The sequence below is a fragment of the Aphelocoma coerulescens genome, chromosome 2, assembly GCF_041296385.1.
Source record: "Aphelocoma coerulescens isolate FSJ_1873_10779 chromosome 2, UR_Acoe_1.0, whole genome shotgun sequence".
NCBI classification, from domain to species: Eukaryota; Metazoa; Chordata; class Aves; order Passeriformes; family Corvidae; genus Aphelocoma; species Aphelocoma coerulescens.
The window spans coordinates 133,018,166-133,034,089 of NC_091015.1; the positions used below are offsets into that span (position 1 = coordinate 133,018,166).

General features: G+C 38.6%; 1 protein-coding gene across 3 annotated transcripts in view; it reads right to left on the reverse strand.

Annotated features, from left to right (window-relative positions):
• ARFGEF1 (ARF guanine nucleotide exchange factor 1) overlaps positions 1 to 15,924 on the reverse strand; it is a 90,523-nt gene that overhangs the window by 31,173 nt on the left and 43,426 nt on the right. For all 3 annotated transcript variants that reach the window (XM_069004899.1, XM_069004900.1, XM_069004901.1), the window contains 10 exons: positions 10,964 to 11,198; positions 6,436 to 6,535; positions 6,178 to 6,317; positions 5,965 to 6,073; positions 4,768 to 4,969; positions 3,734 to 3,845; positions 2,338 to 2,543; positions 2,156 to 2,240; positions 1,442 to 1,613; positions 103 to 254 (listed from right to left, as the gene is read on the reverse strand). In XM_069004899.1, the coding sequence (XP_068861000.1) occupies positions 103 to 254; positions 1,442 to 1,613; positions 2,156 to 2,240; positions 2,338 to 2,543; positions 3,734 to 3,845; positions 4,768 to 4,969; positions 5,965 to 6,073; positions 6,178 to 6,317; positions 6,436 to 6,535; positions 10,964 to 11,198 (1,513 nt within the window). The remainder of the gene's footprint in view (positions 1 to 102; positions 255 to 1,441; positions 1,614 to 2,155; positions 2,241 to 2,337; positions 2,544 to 3,733; positions 3,846 to 4,767; positions 4,970 to 5,964; positions 6,074 to 6,177; positions 6,318 to 6,435; positions 6,536 to 10,963; positions 11,199 to 15,924) is intronic.

A 15,924-nucleotide genomic window follows, 5' to 3' on the forward strand; every position in this document is an offset into this window, starting at 1 on the left:
TAGCAGATACAAATCTTTAGTATTTCCAATAAATCCTGTCAGTCAGCATTTTGTATTAAGAACCGGTGATATTCTACATGATTATCTAAAAATGTATCTCACCTTAAACATGGGTCTCACATGCTCCAGGTGTGTTGCACTAGTAAAAGGGGCCTGAACATGGCTCACTGCCTCCATGAGAGCTTTAGCCGTTTTAGCCATTTGTTCCATTTCCAAGTTATAGAGGAGTCTTCTCTGCTTTTCACTAGCAACACCTGCAAACACATTTTTTCTCTCATTTGTGCATCTTTAGCAATGGTGTCATTAGGAATATAATTTTACGCTTTTCATTAAGTACAATACTCAGATGCATTTTTGTCTTATCTTTACTTTCTGAAATTATCACACCAACTTTCTTGTATTTTTTTTACAGTATAGATAAAATTTAACTTAAGGCAAGCTTGCATATGAAATGTAAACTATTTTTAAACCTCAACAGAATTTAAGATTTGAACAACACAGATTTCTTCTCCATCACCCTAACTGACACCGTAAGTATCACATCCACTAAGCCAAATTCAAAATGAAGAGATATTTCATAGCAATCCATCAGCAGAGGAAATACCAATAAAAAAAACTGGACATCCTTTTTCAGAGCAAGAACTATGTTAAACCTTTTCATTTCTGTAACAGAACCTCCATCTCATCAAGACAGTGAAATCCAAGTAGTAATAATCATCTTTTTAAAAGTGACAATAAAATATTATGCTAAGTGAATGAATACTGAAAACAAGAGTATCTCTTTTTTCCAGATGCAAATTTCCTGCAAGCAATCCATTCATAAGGCTAACCTTAGGACTTAAAATTATACAAATATGTTGGGGGAAAGTTAAGTTTCTCTTAATGTTCTCTGTAGAAAAACTAGAATGAGTAACATCTCAATCTTCACACTGTGCAAAACACAAAAAGTTTTTCTGGTATCTGAGAGAGGAAAAGATAATTGATTAAATGCACAAATTAGGGCCTTAAGAACCAAATATTGCAAAGTTTTTGAAGATGACAGATTGGTTACTGCAGGAAATCACAACAGCTACTTTACAAACAGAAGATACACCCAGTGTGTGTGCTTTGCTCTGGACATATTGGCAACACCATAACTTCACAGAGCCCTCCAATTTCCCTGTGTTGCCGCTCAGCAGCAAAACCTGCCTCCTTCATGGTCAATGCACCGACTGCCAGGAATTCAAATGCAAAAGGAAGTGAAAATAAGCAGTGGCATTTAATGCAGTGAGGTTAGCATCATGCATTTATGTTAAAAAGAAAAGGATATGAAATTAGAAGCTAGGACCCACTGTGAGTTAAGTGAGTGGTGTTTGCTTCATTCAACTCTTATTTTACAAAGGAGAACTTCATGAAACTAAAGAGCCAACCCTCGAAGAAAGCTAACACTGCAACTACTTACTTTGTTTACTGGATTTTGTGGGTATTGTTAATTCTTTTGTTTCTTTCATTGAAATCTTCTTTCCAGCTATTTCATTATAGATAGCAGACAAATATTCTTCAGGGAGATCTTTACTGTCATTGATACCTCTATTCATTTTAATATACTGTTCTTTTGTCATTTTATTCTTAACCTGAAATGCAGAAAGTAGCTGTAAGTATCAACAAATGAGGCAAGCTCATCACAGTTACAATGCTCCCTATAAAACTGCCCAGCACATGAAAAGTTACCATCAAGGATAAACCTGCTGATACAGAAGACATTTTGAAGTATTCAACATATCCAAGACTACACTGTCAAATCTACAATATACCACAAAGCCATGTGGACATTCCAACATCAAACATTTGGTAGGATCCACAGATCAAATGTATGTCAAATTAGACATACATTTAAAACACAAAAAAGGAAAAAAAAAATGCTTTATCTTGTCATACAGACCAAATGATCTCTTACAGAAATCTACCTTACAGAAAGGCCTACCAAAAAAACTTCAAAACCTCTACACCCATGAAACATAATACTGTTACTTAAAAGATGCACAAACTTACACTTCCTTACTTCTTACACACATACTGGTGTTAAATTGGACATCAAGCTTTTACAACCACATTGTCACAAAGCCTGGAAGTTACATGCCTATGAATTACGCAGATATTTATTCCAGCAACATACCTGTGGACTGTGAAGATCTGTTGTCAACATGATAATTGAGTAAGCTAAAACATATGCAGTATCTGCACTAGCAAAAAGAGTTTGCCTGAAGGCAAAAAGGAGAGAAAGAACAGCAAATTTAATTTATTAGGATTTTTTACTAATTATTCAACTTTCCAAAGTGCTGAAGAAGTATATCTCACCCTTGGTTACATTCTAAGTATCTAGCAGCGAATTTCTCCATTAAGCGATCAATTTTTTGAGCTTCTCCTGGTAGACGAAATCCTTCTAGAAACATGCGCAGAGCTGAAACAAAATCCTTTCCTGAAAAGTCGTGTTGGTCTACATATGCATACATGACTTCTTTGTTAAATTTATCATTGTCTCCCAGGAACTCCCCAACCTGAGTCTAGAATAAGAACAGAAAAGACAAACTAGTGTATTTATATTTGAAAAAAAAAACAAAACAAAACAACAGAGTCAAATGTCTTACAAAAAGAGAGGCATCTATTGCAGTTAACTAAGACATACTCCGCCTTCTCCTCTCTAAAGCAAAGTATTTTGGTCATATATTCCATCATAATGCTCTTATATGCTCATACATATCTGCCTACGTTCTTCCTTCTCTGCTTTTACTCACATGTCGTATTTTCATTAGATGAATTCCACATGTGTACAAGACAAAGTTAATACTACTAATGGTTGTTCTCTGCTACAATGATTTTTGTAGCTAAGAAACTTATTACAGGAATGAAAAGCATAATAAACTCAACTTTATCCCCTAGAGTACTGATCTCAAACAGATGCAAGGGATGCTCAAATATAAATAGTTGGTACTCAAATACATCTGAGTTGGTAACTGTCAGTGCAACACAGTACACTGAAAAAGAGCATGCATTCAGATAAAGATGCTTGTATATGTAAACTAAGGTTAAAAAAATGTTTTGATGTCTGATTCTAAGCATTAAGACTGAAATTTGTGACTTCAGCCACAGGTGCAAACATGGGCACCAATGAGTGTGGCTTTTATGCACAATGGTGAGAAGCGCTGTTTCAGAAAGTTAGGTTTTTCATGATAATATTAACACAAGATATTCCCACCCTCCCTAGCCAGATATTGCAGGACCCTTCCAAATCCAGCAACAGCTGCTAACTGTAAATAAAATCAAAGAACTAATCTAGATTAAATAAGTTTCCTTTGGGGGCAGAAAAAACTGCGTTTCAATGTTGTTGCACCACATTATTTGTTTAACTATCTCTGAAGGACAGATACTTCTGGCAGTTCCTTTCTAAAGTATATACAGTTAATTAAGTTGCTTCAAGTTAAACTAGCAACTAAGTACAAGTTTTGAGTCAGCTCAAGTAGGTCAGCCTCCTGCTTTACACCTCACTGAACCACAGGATGCATAGAGCACAGGGTATAGCTCTAATGCACCCTCCAACTCAAATTCCTTGAGCTTACAAATTTTAGGAGAGACATTTCCTTTTCTTCATTCCACAATAATGTGTTACACACTCTAAACACTATCAACTGCTGTGCAATGAGTATTAACACATCAGCATGAGCACAGACAACCATTAGGAAAACAGTTTCCTTACTGAATCTAGTCTTTCCTCTTGATGCAAGAATTGAGCAATATCTTCAGGGGTAGTGCCAAGCATTCCTTGTTCTTGCAGGTACTGAATCCCCCTCTTTGGTTTCTTATTGAATCTGTACAATGAAGAGCAAGATGAAACAAGAGTTAACCCTTTTACCCATGCACAAAGCTGTAACAGCTTAAGTGAAAAGATTCAGAAACTTCAGATGAGATGCTGAAAAATCGACATATGAAATATTTTTCCTTTATCAAACTGCACATTAGATAGGAATGAGCTATTCCCATTTACTCTGGCACTCATGAAGAAAAAGATATTCCACAAAGACAGCAAAATCTTGACTTGGAAAGAACAATTATGCTCTGCTGATTTTTATCTTAATCTGTATGAACCAATCAACAAATCCATTAGTTGCCTGTAAGAATGGAAACGAACAAGAGATAGAACCAGGAAACAGAAAGAAACTGAAGCCCTAAAGGACTAAGGAGTATTTGTGCAGGGTCCCAGAACTGTATGACAGGAAACTTTTATTTTTGCATAAAACTGACCTCGCTGAGGAGATTAAGGTGATGTAAATGAAATCACACAGAAAATTCACGTCAGACTGCACTGAGAAATTACACTATCCTCCAGTTCTAATTACAACAAATTAATTAATCATAAGGACTCATCAGCATAAGCATATAGGCATTTTCATCAGTACATTAAAACGGGTCATAATCAAATGATCACGAGTTCGATGTTCTTTTTATCCAAATATAAAAACCTTATTTTTAGATAAGCAGGTCTGGAGAAAAAAGAACAAACATTCAGAGTACTCATCTTCTAGCTGTGAGGAATTAGGTTAACACAAAACACTGTTGACAGGCTCCAAAGGGGACACCATTCAGCACTCTTTCACCAGAGGAAGTGCTGTTACATCCAGAGTTTTTTTCCTAACACAAGATGAGTATCTATGAGGAGAAGGAAGAAACACCCAGGAATCTTCATAGCTCCAAAAGAATCCACCCTCCCATGGGTGATAAAAGGGCACTCACAAGTCAATTCCTTGTTCTATTATTTCCTTTTGTTGCTTTAGGACCTCAAACTGCTCTGGGTTGTCAGTGCCAGACATCTGTGTGCTGTAACTGCCAATTCCTGATGAAGCAGTAGAATCCAAAGAATTTAAGCTTCCATATCTGTTAATTGTCTCAGGGTGTTTGGTTTCACTGCTGTCCTGTTCCGTGGGTTTTTCTTGGCCTACAAATTGGAAAGGGTTACATATATCCAAAATACATACAGTGAGAAGAAATAAAAATCACATGTCAAATCCTCAATGAAGGCTTCTAAAACTCAGGGTTATCTTCAATTATGTATTTATTTATATATAGACATATTCTGCTTTTATTTTGGTTGGGAAAGTAAATAGTAACTAAAAAATCACTGCAACCAATCAAGGAGAATTCTTTCAGTTCAACACATACTGAAATTTAAGCCTTAAATTACAACTATAATTTCAAGCACCTGGGAAAAAACCTCCACCATCTTAGAAAACCAACTACAGCGTTAATATTTTATTTTCAGACCCAGTGTCACTTTTAACCTGGAGCAGCTATTTTAAGTTTTTGTGTCTAAAAGAATTTAGGCATGCCAAGGAGATGGTGCTCTCAGTTCACAAAGACAGCCATGCAAACCACCCTTGGAAAGTTTATGACCTCACCTACCAACTTTAAGAGCTTAATCTGAAAATTCTGGCATAACCTTAGTACTTCCCATCTCAGGACAGATGAAAACATGCTTAAAACAAGTAATGATTTAGTTACTTCACAAGCTTACAACATTCAAACTTCTACAGCTATATAAAGCATAAGTAAATAATCAGCAAATAAGTAATTTTTAAAACAGTCAGTAAATAAGTAAAAAATGCTCTCTATTCAGCTTCCTTTAGTAGTTATTTAATCAATATGAAATTAGATAAAATTAGGGAAGCTTCAAAGCAAGTTCTGAGACACTTTTAAGATCAGAAATACAGAAAATATCAGGATTTAGACATTTTCAATCCAGTAGCATTCTAGTAATTCATACAATTAGAAAAAGACAGCTAAGACAACTTGTTAAATGACAGCAAACTTATCAATATTTCTACCAAAGGAAAAGTAGTCTGGACACTAACAGCATCAAAATACTGGAAGAACACACTCAGCTTCAGCAGGATGTCACTACTAAAGCCAGAAGAAACACACTGTGTGTCTTACCAAGTGTTGTCTGGGAATTGGGATTTACATATTGATCCTTACTCCACTCCACCATGCATTTCAAGATTGATACTAAGCATTCCAATCCTTTTTTCCTTAAACTTAATTCCTAGAAAAGATTTCATAAATAATTAATTAGTGGACTGGAGACTTTAGTCTCAAACTATTATGACAAGAAACATGAAACTTCATAAAGTTTGGTGCAATTTTTACCTGAACATTGGACATGCCAAGTTCTTGGCTACCCCTTCCTTGAGCAATCTTTGATAAGTCATTAACCAGCCTTTCAAATATATTTGCTGCATTTAAATCACAATCATAGTTCACATAGATGTCCACCACGCTCTGGGCATCTATAAATAAAGTGACATTGTCAAACTTGAACAAAAACTATGTAACTCAATGAAAGGCAAGTATAGTTTTGTTCTTAAAGATAAAAAACAAAATCTAGAACACAACAGTCCTTAATACCTGCACATATCCTTGTCAGCGTTTGTATAACCATCCACTTATGATCAAATGAGCTAGTAGAAGTTTCCAAGATATACAGGAAAATTTCTTTGAAGAAAACCTAAAAAATATTCCAGGAAGGAGGAGAAAAAAAAAATCTATTACAAACACAGTCACTAACTTTGATGGTCCAAATTCTGACATAAGTCTGGAAGCAGCACTTTAGTGGTATGGGAAATAACAAAAAGCCTAAGAACAGAAGGAAAGGATGAAATACAACTTATGATTGATACATGCAAATTATGAATTTGAATTATTTACTTATGTACTTCTGCAGTGCTGTCCAGGTTTATTTTCTGAGCATTCAGAACCAGAAGAATTGGGAATAATGTCAAATCCTGAAGGACAGCTCAGCCTAACAAGAAGCCTAAACTGTTAAGAGCTCATTTGGGATTTTGAAAGAAGAGGTATCACCTCATCACAAAAATATTTTCTCTACAAGATGATGACATTATGGCACAAACATAACAAACAGCTACTTATGCAAATTTGAAGTATTGGACCTTCATTAAAAGGGAAACATCTTGACACAAAAGAATCACTCACAGTATTAGATCATTGAAAGAAGAGTACCAGTCAGGCACAACGTGCAGCAATTCCATTAATAGGAAAGCTACTCTTCACTAGAACAGAGATGAGTTTGCCCCGAAATTACTTTAGTACAGATGCTGTTGTTTGGAACAGAAACTATTTTATCCCCTCTCAATTAGTTCCTCACCAGATCCATCAGCACCATAGGCTCTGACTAATTCAGCCAAGCTTGCTTAGCAGCTAAGCTAAGGCTTCTTCTCACTTCTTCTCTGAGCAGCAGCAACTGCCATAACAGCACATGAACTCAAAAGTGAACTGCTACAGGGCATTACATCACTGTCCTGTACTTCTGAGAGCTCAGCTCTTCACAGCCACTTGTGGCTTCCAAATCCACAGCACATAGTTTTACTAGAGTGCTGCAAAGTCTCAAACCACTCAACTTCTCTTCTCCAATAGCATCACATGAATATCCAAATAAATAACTACCCTTGTTTATTTTAATATTGACTATTCCTTCATAGCACAGAATTTTTACAGAGATTTTTATGCTATTAGCCAGGTAGAGATAAACATAAGGCTATTTCCACTTTAAGTTATATATCTGAGGAAAAACAGCAACATTGACTTTTAGGCAACTTTGGTGGTAAGCTATTTCCTCAAGCAAAATGTGCTCACAATAGTTACATTTTATTGATCTCTTTAGAGAAAGAGAGGCACACAGCACAGTGCCAGCTGACTGTCTTAATATGGAAAGCATCCCTATGAAACCTAAGGAGTTCAACACACAATAATTCAAAGACTTGCAAGTGCTTAAACATACTTAAGAGTACTAGGCTGATTTTACCCACAATTTCATGGAAACAGAGAAAGACAAAATTTTAATAAATGTCATGCTGTGAGAAAATCTCAGTTACACGTTTGGTGTTTTCTGATTTTTTTATTGAAAGACAGTAGTTTTATATGCTTTCTAGAATCAGCAAAATTATTACTTTTCTGGTAGAAAATTTTATAAAGAGGTCACTGATGAAGCAGAGAAAAAAGTTTCAGGGACAAAAACTAAACCCAAATCTGAGCTAGAAAACAGCTGGAAGTTCTGCATACTATCAAGGCACTTCAGATCTCTATGCCTCCAATGATGCCTTGAAGTAGCTACCTGAAAACAGAGGCTAGATAAGATTAAGACCATAAAAGTAGGTATTTATTTGAAAGGCCTTCAAAGGTACACCTTGGGCAAACATGAGGCTACACGCAAGATGGACGATGGGTCATGGCTTTTTCACACTTTTATAACTTTGGTTCACTTGCATATCAGGGTTAATTCCCCAACTATGATTTCAGTTAATGATGTAATTACCCCAAGTTTGCCCCTCCTCTCAAAGGCTTTAGTTTACATATTTTGAGGTCTGGGATGTGAACTCAACGTGTCCTTGAGATCAGGTTCAAACCAGTTTAGGCTGGTTTGTTATGCCTAATCAGCATGAGAGAACAGTAGCTAACAGGCTGTATGAAGTTTCAGAGTTACATACTAGGCAGTACAGGATCTGAAAAATACAGAAGTTAAAACCTAAGGCATCACCAAGACCAAGCTGACTTCTTGCTTCTGGTGTCACCTTTGGACAAGAAGAACTTCTCAAAACCATAGTGGTGGTTTACATTTCAGCTACATAAAAATGCTGTTTATCACTATATAGCTTATTCCAACTCACATCATGGAGTTGAGACTTTGTTCCTAATATACTGGAAAACTAAACCAGGAAAGAGCTAATTATTTATTATGTTTGGTCAACTGAAGCATGAGTTTTAAGGCAGCTTATTCACAGTTATGAAAGGGTGGTAATGCTAAGTACAGCTAAATGACACTCCCGCTCCTCTGATATCCGGGATTTGATTTGCTCAAATATATTCATTAACCCATTCAGAAATACAGTTACAATACAACTACGGTACAATTCAAAACTATTTTACTGTCAGAGGGCAGTGTTAGTTAAATAGGTGAGTCAACAGGCCATGGGAGAGTCACTTTCAGCAGAATCTGAAACTATTCTTTTCAAACACACCAGAAAATTCTTACACAGATGAAAAATGCAGCCTCAATCCCAAAATATATAGATTTTGCATATTATAAATCAGAGCATATGGCTCTCCTTACAGCTCCAAGACACAAACTGCATGTGAAGTTATCTACATGTCTACCCACATCTTCAGGATAACCTTTAGGATCAGTAGCTGAAAGAATTCTTAGCTCACAACCAGGAAAAAAAAGAAGTTTCTAGAAACTGCTGTACCCCAAAGATGGGTATCTCAGCAGCATCAAGTTTTTGGTTTTCCTATTCACAAGGAGGAAATGTAGCCCTGATACGTGGTGATGGTCCTAATTCAGCATACTCTACAACCTGCTACAATAGTGTAGGGCATCCTATATCCAGTTTGCCTCATACGTCTCTGCATTTTCTGTTTGGAATTTGTAAAAGGCTGGCAGTGATGGAAACCTATCAAATTTCTGTCAGGGAAGCCGACTGCAATGCGTTCACCACCTACATGCTGACTTGTAAGCTCTGAACACTTGTAAGCAAGTCCAACACTTTCTGGGAAGCAGGCTGTGGGACTGAGAATGGCTCCACCCAGTCTGTCTGATGTGCCAAACACCACACATACACTACATTCTTGTTGAACACACAGTTGGTCTTGAAACTCTTCAAAATGCATCATGTTTTCAAGGCACATTCAATCATTTCTATCCAGTCTATGCTCAACCATATACTGGAAATCTTATTGTTTCTTCCCCAAAGAAAAATAACCTGGTAAGTGATCAGAACACAATCATTTTCTGACATGCTACTGTCAAAATGAGGTTCTTCCTCCAAAGCTGCCATAACATATCAACTTGTACAATGACATCCACAGATAAAGATATCCCTGAATTCAAGGTCCTTATAACAGCAAGATTATCAATATTTCTAAGCATCTTTTCACATACTTAAGCTCCACATGGATGGGGCAATCTGTTGGCTTCAGTTTTCACACCTGACTCCCCAAACATAAAATTACTAAAATAAACAACAGGGACACACTGCACACAGCACTACTTTATTCACCACAGAATTAAGATCTTTAACACATGGGACACCACAAGAGGGTATCCATGTGAACAGGACAGAGTCATTCTGAGAAGCTGCTTGTATCTTATGCACAAAGAGCAGATCTCAAGAACAAACTCCACATATAGAATTACAGAATATTCTGAGCTGGAAGGGATCTGCAAGGATCATTGAACCCAACTCTTATGTGAATGGCCCGTATGGGGATACATCTTCCTTTTCCCTATGACCTAGAAATGACCCACTGAAAATTCACAACATCTGCCAGGACTCAGACAATTTATTGCAAAGAATATGTACTTATCTCCTCTTATAGTCCAAGGAGTTAAATTGTGCACACACTTTTAGAGGAAATGAGATAATCTTATTCAGGACATATATTGACTGAGGCCCTGATAAGCCTCAGGGAAGTGGCTACAATAATGCAACAGGTGGGACTTCCCAGAGAAAGTAATCTGTCCAAGTGACCTCAAAGAGAATCCACAATGCTTTCCATGTCATTAGCTTTTATTCTAAAAATCTTTTGCAAAACCATATATTACACAGTCTTTTCCTAAGTGCATTCATTTTCTTAATTTATAATGTGCAGTGCTGGGCTAAGCTTTATTAATCGCAATATTGAACACTGGTTGAACTTAGGCACAAACCTACTCAATTGTGAGTTTCAGCAACATTCTGTGACAATACCATGCCACACCCAACAGAAAACTTTAAAATAAGGAAGATCTGGCAAGTCTGACAGAAAAGCTGTGAGTCACAAAGGAAAACAAATTTATTTAAGCAAGACTAAGCTACAAAAATATAAACAAATGTTCACTTAACACCTCCCTCATATATAATTAGAAATTAATGTAACATACCTCAATCTGCATCTTTAGATGAGTCTTAAAGTTTGACAGGAGGGTAAGAAATATGGAAAGCGAAAGTTCAAAAACTTCTGGAACTGATGAGACTCCATTTTTTGACAGTGCAACACAAAGGTACTGCTTTATAGCATTAATGAACATCTCATTTGTCCTGAAGACTGGTCCTGCATTTTGCAGAATGGACAGAAGCAACTGCAATGAAAGAATCTTTGATCGCAGTTCATGAGACCTAGAACAAAACAATGCAGCACATCATCCCAGTGTAAGTCATAAAAAATAAAAAACATTCTCTTGAAAAGTCAAAACTCACCACAATCATTTTGGAAGTGGAATGTAAATAAGAGAAACTCAAATTTGACATAACCTGTTGCAGAAAGGGTCATAAAAAGATGTTGGTATTTTTTTGTTGAACTGGTCATTTTTCAACCAAGAATGCAAGCAAGACCTTTTTCCAGAAAAGGAAAAATTAACTGTTGAACCACTCTCTCTTCTGCACCACAGAACAACAGCAACAAGAGGCAATGCTGCCCTTTTAGCCAGAGGATGAAGGAGCATTCTGTCCTGTTAAGAGCTTTGGAAGATCCCATCTAAAATCCAGCCCATCTACAAAAGCCTGACTAGTAGAAGGTGGAAATTCCTCCTCCTCCTCTATTTCCACTAGCATGGAGAGAGAGTTGAAGGGTCTATAAAGACAATAGCTGTACTGCCTGACCTACTTCCTGCCAACACTAGAATCTCTTTTCGTAAATACAGCTTTAATCATTCACTGGGCCCATCCCACTCTGAGAGCAGGTAAGACACATAATGTGCCTATTTTAAGCATGGCAATCACCAAGACACACAACCGCAGTGTTGTCAAGTGCTCCACAGTAACATTCTTACAGGCTCAAGTAAACTAGAATTCATGTCAGAACAGTGTTACTATATCTGCTCTAAAAACCCTGTAACAAACACAACAAAACAGCCAAAAAACCCTCAAACCGCACACAAAAGATGCATAAAGGAGATCTGCACCTATTAAAATCCAATGCAATAGCATTCCAGGTGAAACCATTCTCTCCTAAGACTGGATGCTCCTTCCCACTCCTGCTCATTTCAAAAAAGGCTGTATCTCTTCTGAGGAGCAGGTATAGACACAACTGGCTTTCCCAACAGGACAGTCCACAGCTTTTATTAAACAACCACCCCTGACAGAGGAGAGTTATGAAACATAGGAAACAATGACAGGAAATTTTTCATCCAGTACAGCCCAGACAGAGTAAGGAGTGCTTCAACTCAATCTGTGACACACAGAGTAGCTGAGTATTTGCAATATATCGCAAATATATAAGTTTAATGAAAAAAAAATGTAATTCCAGTCTAGCTAAAACCAAAAGTGCTAATTAATATTAAGTATGTTGCAAATAAACTCAACTATTTCTGCCCAACAAAGTGGGATGGGAAAATCAATCTGCAAACATTTCAAACTCAAAATATAATTTCAGCAGTAGACTTCTTTTCTGAAGATGCTTTTGAGAAGAAAACAGCCTGTCAAACTGAGTGAGGAACTTGACCTTCACATTTTTCCTAATGGGCTGCAGGTCAAAGTCAATCCAAAACTGCTCTCTACAGGAGTTCTTCAAGAAAATGCTTGGTGCTGGCACTGAATGGAAGCTGACATAACAATCTCTTTTAATGCAGAAGGCTTGATTTTGTATCACATGGTACCAGCTGTGCAGACAGCACGTGACCAGACCACACTTTGCTACGGAATGTAAGAATTTAAATATGAAGAGAATTTCAGTCATAAAGAAGATATTAAATATTGCCTACTTCCAGCAAGTGTCAGCTCCTACCTGAAATCCTGACATGCTGACCTCAACAATTTTTTATGACGTGTAAAGCTCACTTAATTTACAACAGGCTCAAGGTAAAAACAAAAACCAGCAAGCAAATCTTCAAGCTATTTTCCACTCCCAGCTTATTTTATTCCAGAGAAAAAGGAAACAAAGACATTAACCAGGTTCCTGGGAAGCAAAATGCTCATCTGAACACCCAGACTTGTGATTTTAAGCTAAAGCTTCATGTTCAGTTACCTAAAATTTAAAAATATTTTCATTACAGACTTCATAACAAATTTCACTGAAAGTAAGATTTTTAAAGAGGCAGATAAGACTCTTGAAATGCCACAGATATCCTACGCCTCCTCTTCCAATTACAGCATGTTTGTAGTAGTTCAAAAAGCCATCAATGCCTCAGAACCACTGATAAATTCTAGGCACTTCTCCAAATATGGGATATCTTCAAATATATTTGCAGTGACTTTTTGTTGCCCTAAACGCTTTTTTCTCCAATTTGTTTTGTATGAAGAGCTTCCCCAGTTCTAATACAAATATCAAGGACTCTGTGGATTCAGATGAGATTCTCCAAGTGCCTCAATAGCTATTTACTGCTCTTGCAAAGGGAGTTAATCCATTAAAGCCTTTAATAAATGGACAACTTTAGTCTCAGAGTACTAACTAAAACCACAGGATTTTCACTGCATTTCCTGGAAGACAATTCTCAGACACAGTGAGGAAAACCCTCATGCCTCAGTCTTCATTCTCTAACGTCCTGACTTTCCATAGCGCATCACTAGATAATTTAAAAACATTTCTAGACTAGAACTTCAAACCCTTTTGACTACACCGTATCATTTTCAGCTTAATAAATCTACACCACACATCACTGATTAAACTAAATTGCCTTAAAGTTACCTGCTTTAAAAGCCAGACTTGGACCAGTAAAGCTGATGTTATTTTGAAGAATACCAGGCCTTTCACTGTCATCTGAAATCACACTACAGTTTTAATTTAATCTCTTGGCACTCCTTAGAACAAAAAAGCATTCCTCTTGAAAATTATTAGCAACTGTTACTAATGTGCAAAAAAATGCATATAAATTATACGCATATAAATCCAAGATCAGAAAGCAAACCTTTCTGCTGGCACTCAAACTTAATATTAGCATCTATAGAGAAGAATTTTTATTTGCTTTACAAGAATTCTATAAATGCAACTGAAAACCAGGAATCTTCAGTCAGAAAAAGCAGCCAAATAAAGACTTTGTTATCAAACATTTGTGTTTTGATTAAATAGGCTGATAAGAGTCCAACCTGAACAAAAGAATGAAACACTTTTGCAGTGGGTTAAACCTGAGTTGATGGACAGTCTTCTAGACTAATGACGCTTCTCACAATTTACATATTTAAACCGCACGGAAAGGCGGGATTGCCCTTTTGTCCGAGCTCGCCTGCTGGACGGTGGGGGGGGCTCCGAGCCTCCAGGCCCCGCTGGGCCGGGGCCACTGCCCCTTCCCCCCTTTCCCAACGCCGCGGCACCGGACCCTGGGTCGCTGTGGGGGACTGTCCCAGAGCCGCAGGCAGCTAAACCCAGCCATGGACTGCCACACAGCTAAACCCAGCCATGGACTGCCACACAGCTAAAACCAGCCATGGACTGCCACACAGCTAAAACCAGCCATGGACTGCCACACAGCTAAACCCAGCCATGGACTGCCACACAGCTAAACCCAGCCAAGGACTGCCACACAGCTAAACCCAGCCATGGACTGCCACACAGCTAAACCCAGCCATGGACTGCCACACAGCTAAACCCAGCCATGGACTGCCACACAGCTAAACCCAGCCATGGACTGCCACACAGCTAAACCCAGCCATGGACTGCCACACAGCTAAACCCAGCCATGGACTGCCACACAGCTAAACCCAGCCATGGACTGCCACACAGCTAAACCCAGCCATGGACTGCCACACAGCTAAACCCAGCCATGGACTGCCACACAGCTAAACCCAGCCATGGACTGCCACACAGCTAAAACCAGCCATGGACTGCCACACAGCTCAAACCAGCCATGGACTGCCACACAGCTAAACCCAGCCATGGACTGCCACACAGCTAAACCCAGCCATGGACTGCCACACAGCTAAAACCAGCCATGGACTGTCACACAGCTAAACCAGCCATGGACTGTCACACAGCTAAACCCAGCCATGGACTGCCACACAGCTAAACCCAGCCATGGACTGCCACACAAACCAGCCATGGACTGCCACACAGCTAAACCCAGCCATGGACTGCCACACAGCTAAACCCATCCAGCGCAGCTTCTGGGGACAGGCAGGTCCTTCTCCTCTCCATGCGGAGCCGGCGGAGCCAACGGGAGCCGGTGTAGCCTCCTGTCTGCAGCCAGCACACTTCGTGCTGAACTGAAGAGGACACCACGCAGCCAGCAGCACAAAGGGAGCGAGGCTTTCTCCACCGTAAAGCCTGAACAAGGATACTCTTCAACATGGCAGCTTTAGAGCCAGGGAGAAAGTGAGTCACGTGAGATGGAGCTGAAAATGGCGACGGGAGAAAAGAGGGCGGTGCCGCGATTCTCGCGCGTAGCTTAAAAAACCTTCTTGCATGCCATGGTAAGAAACTGTAATATCACAAACTGTTTGTCTCTAATCCATTTGAAGTACATGGGGGGATGGAGAATTCACGTGTGGCCTGTGAAGATTGTGAAGAGTGCCTATGCCAGGCTATATAGAAGCAGTGAGAGGCTTTTAGAGACTTGTGGGGAAGAAGGCCTTTGTGTTCAGGCCAAAATAACTCATCCTTAGGAAAGATTAATAACCCCATGTGATGGCTCATGCTTTGCAGTGTGAAAGAACTGTGAGATTTTTCATGAGAGAGATGTTTTACACCACAGCAGATTGTTTCTTTCCGGGCGGGTCTGCTGTTGGTGGCAGTTTGGGAACCACGTGCAACTAAAGAAAACCCTTTTTTCCTTAAGCATAAGAGAGAGACTTTTCAAGAACTGCAACACTGACTAACATCCCATGTTCTGTTATCCTTTGTGCGAGTTGGGTAAAAGGAGAGAAGTGCTGGAAGGGGGGGGGGGGAGGGTGGGTGTTTGCTTTAATTTCTTGT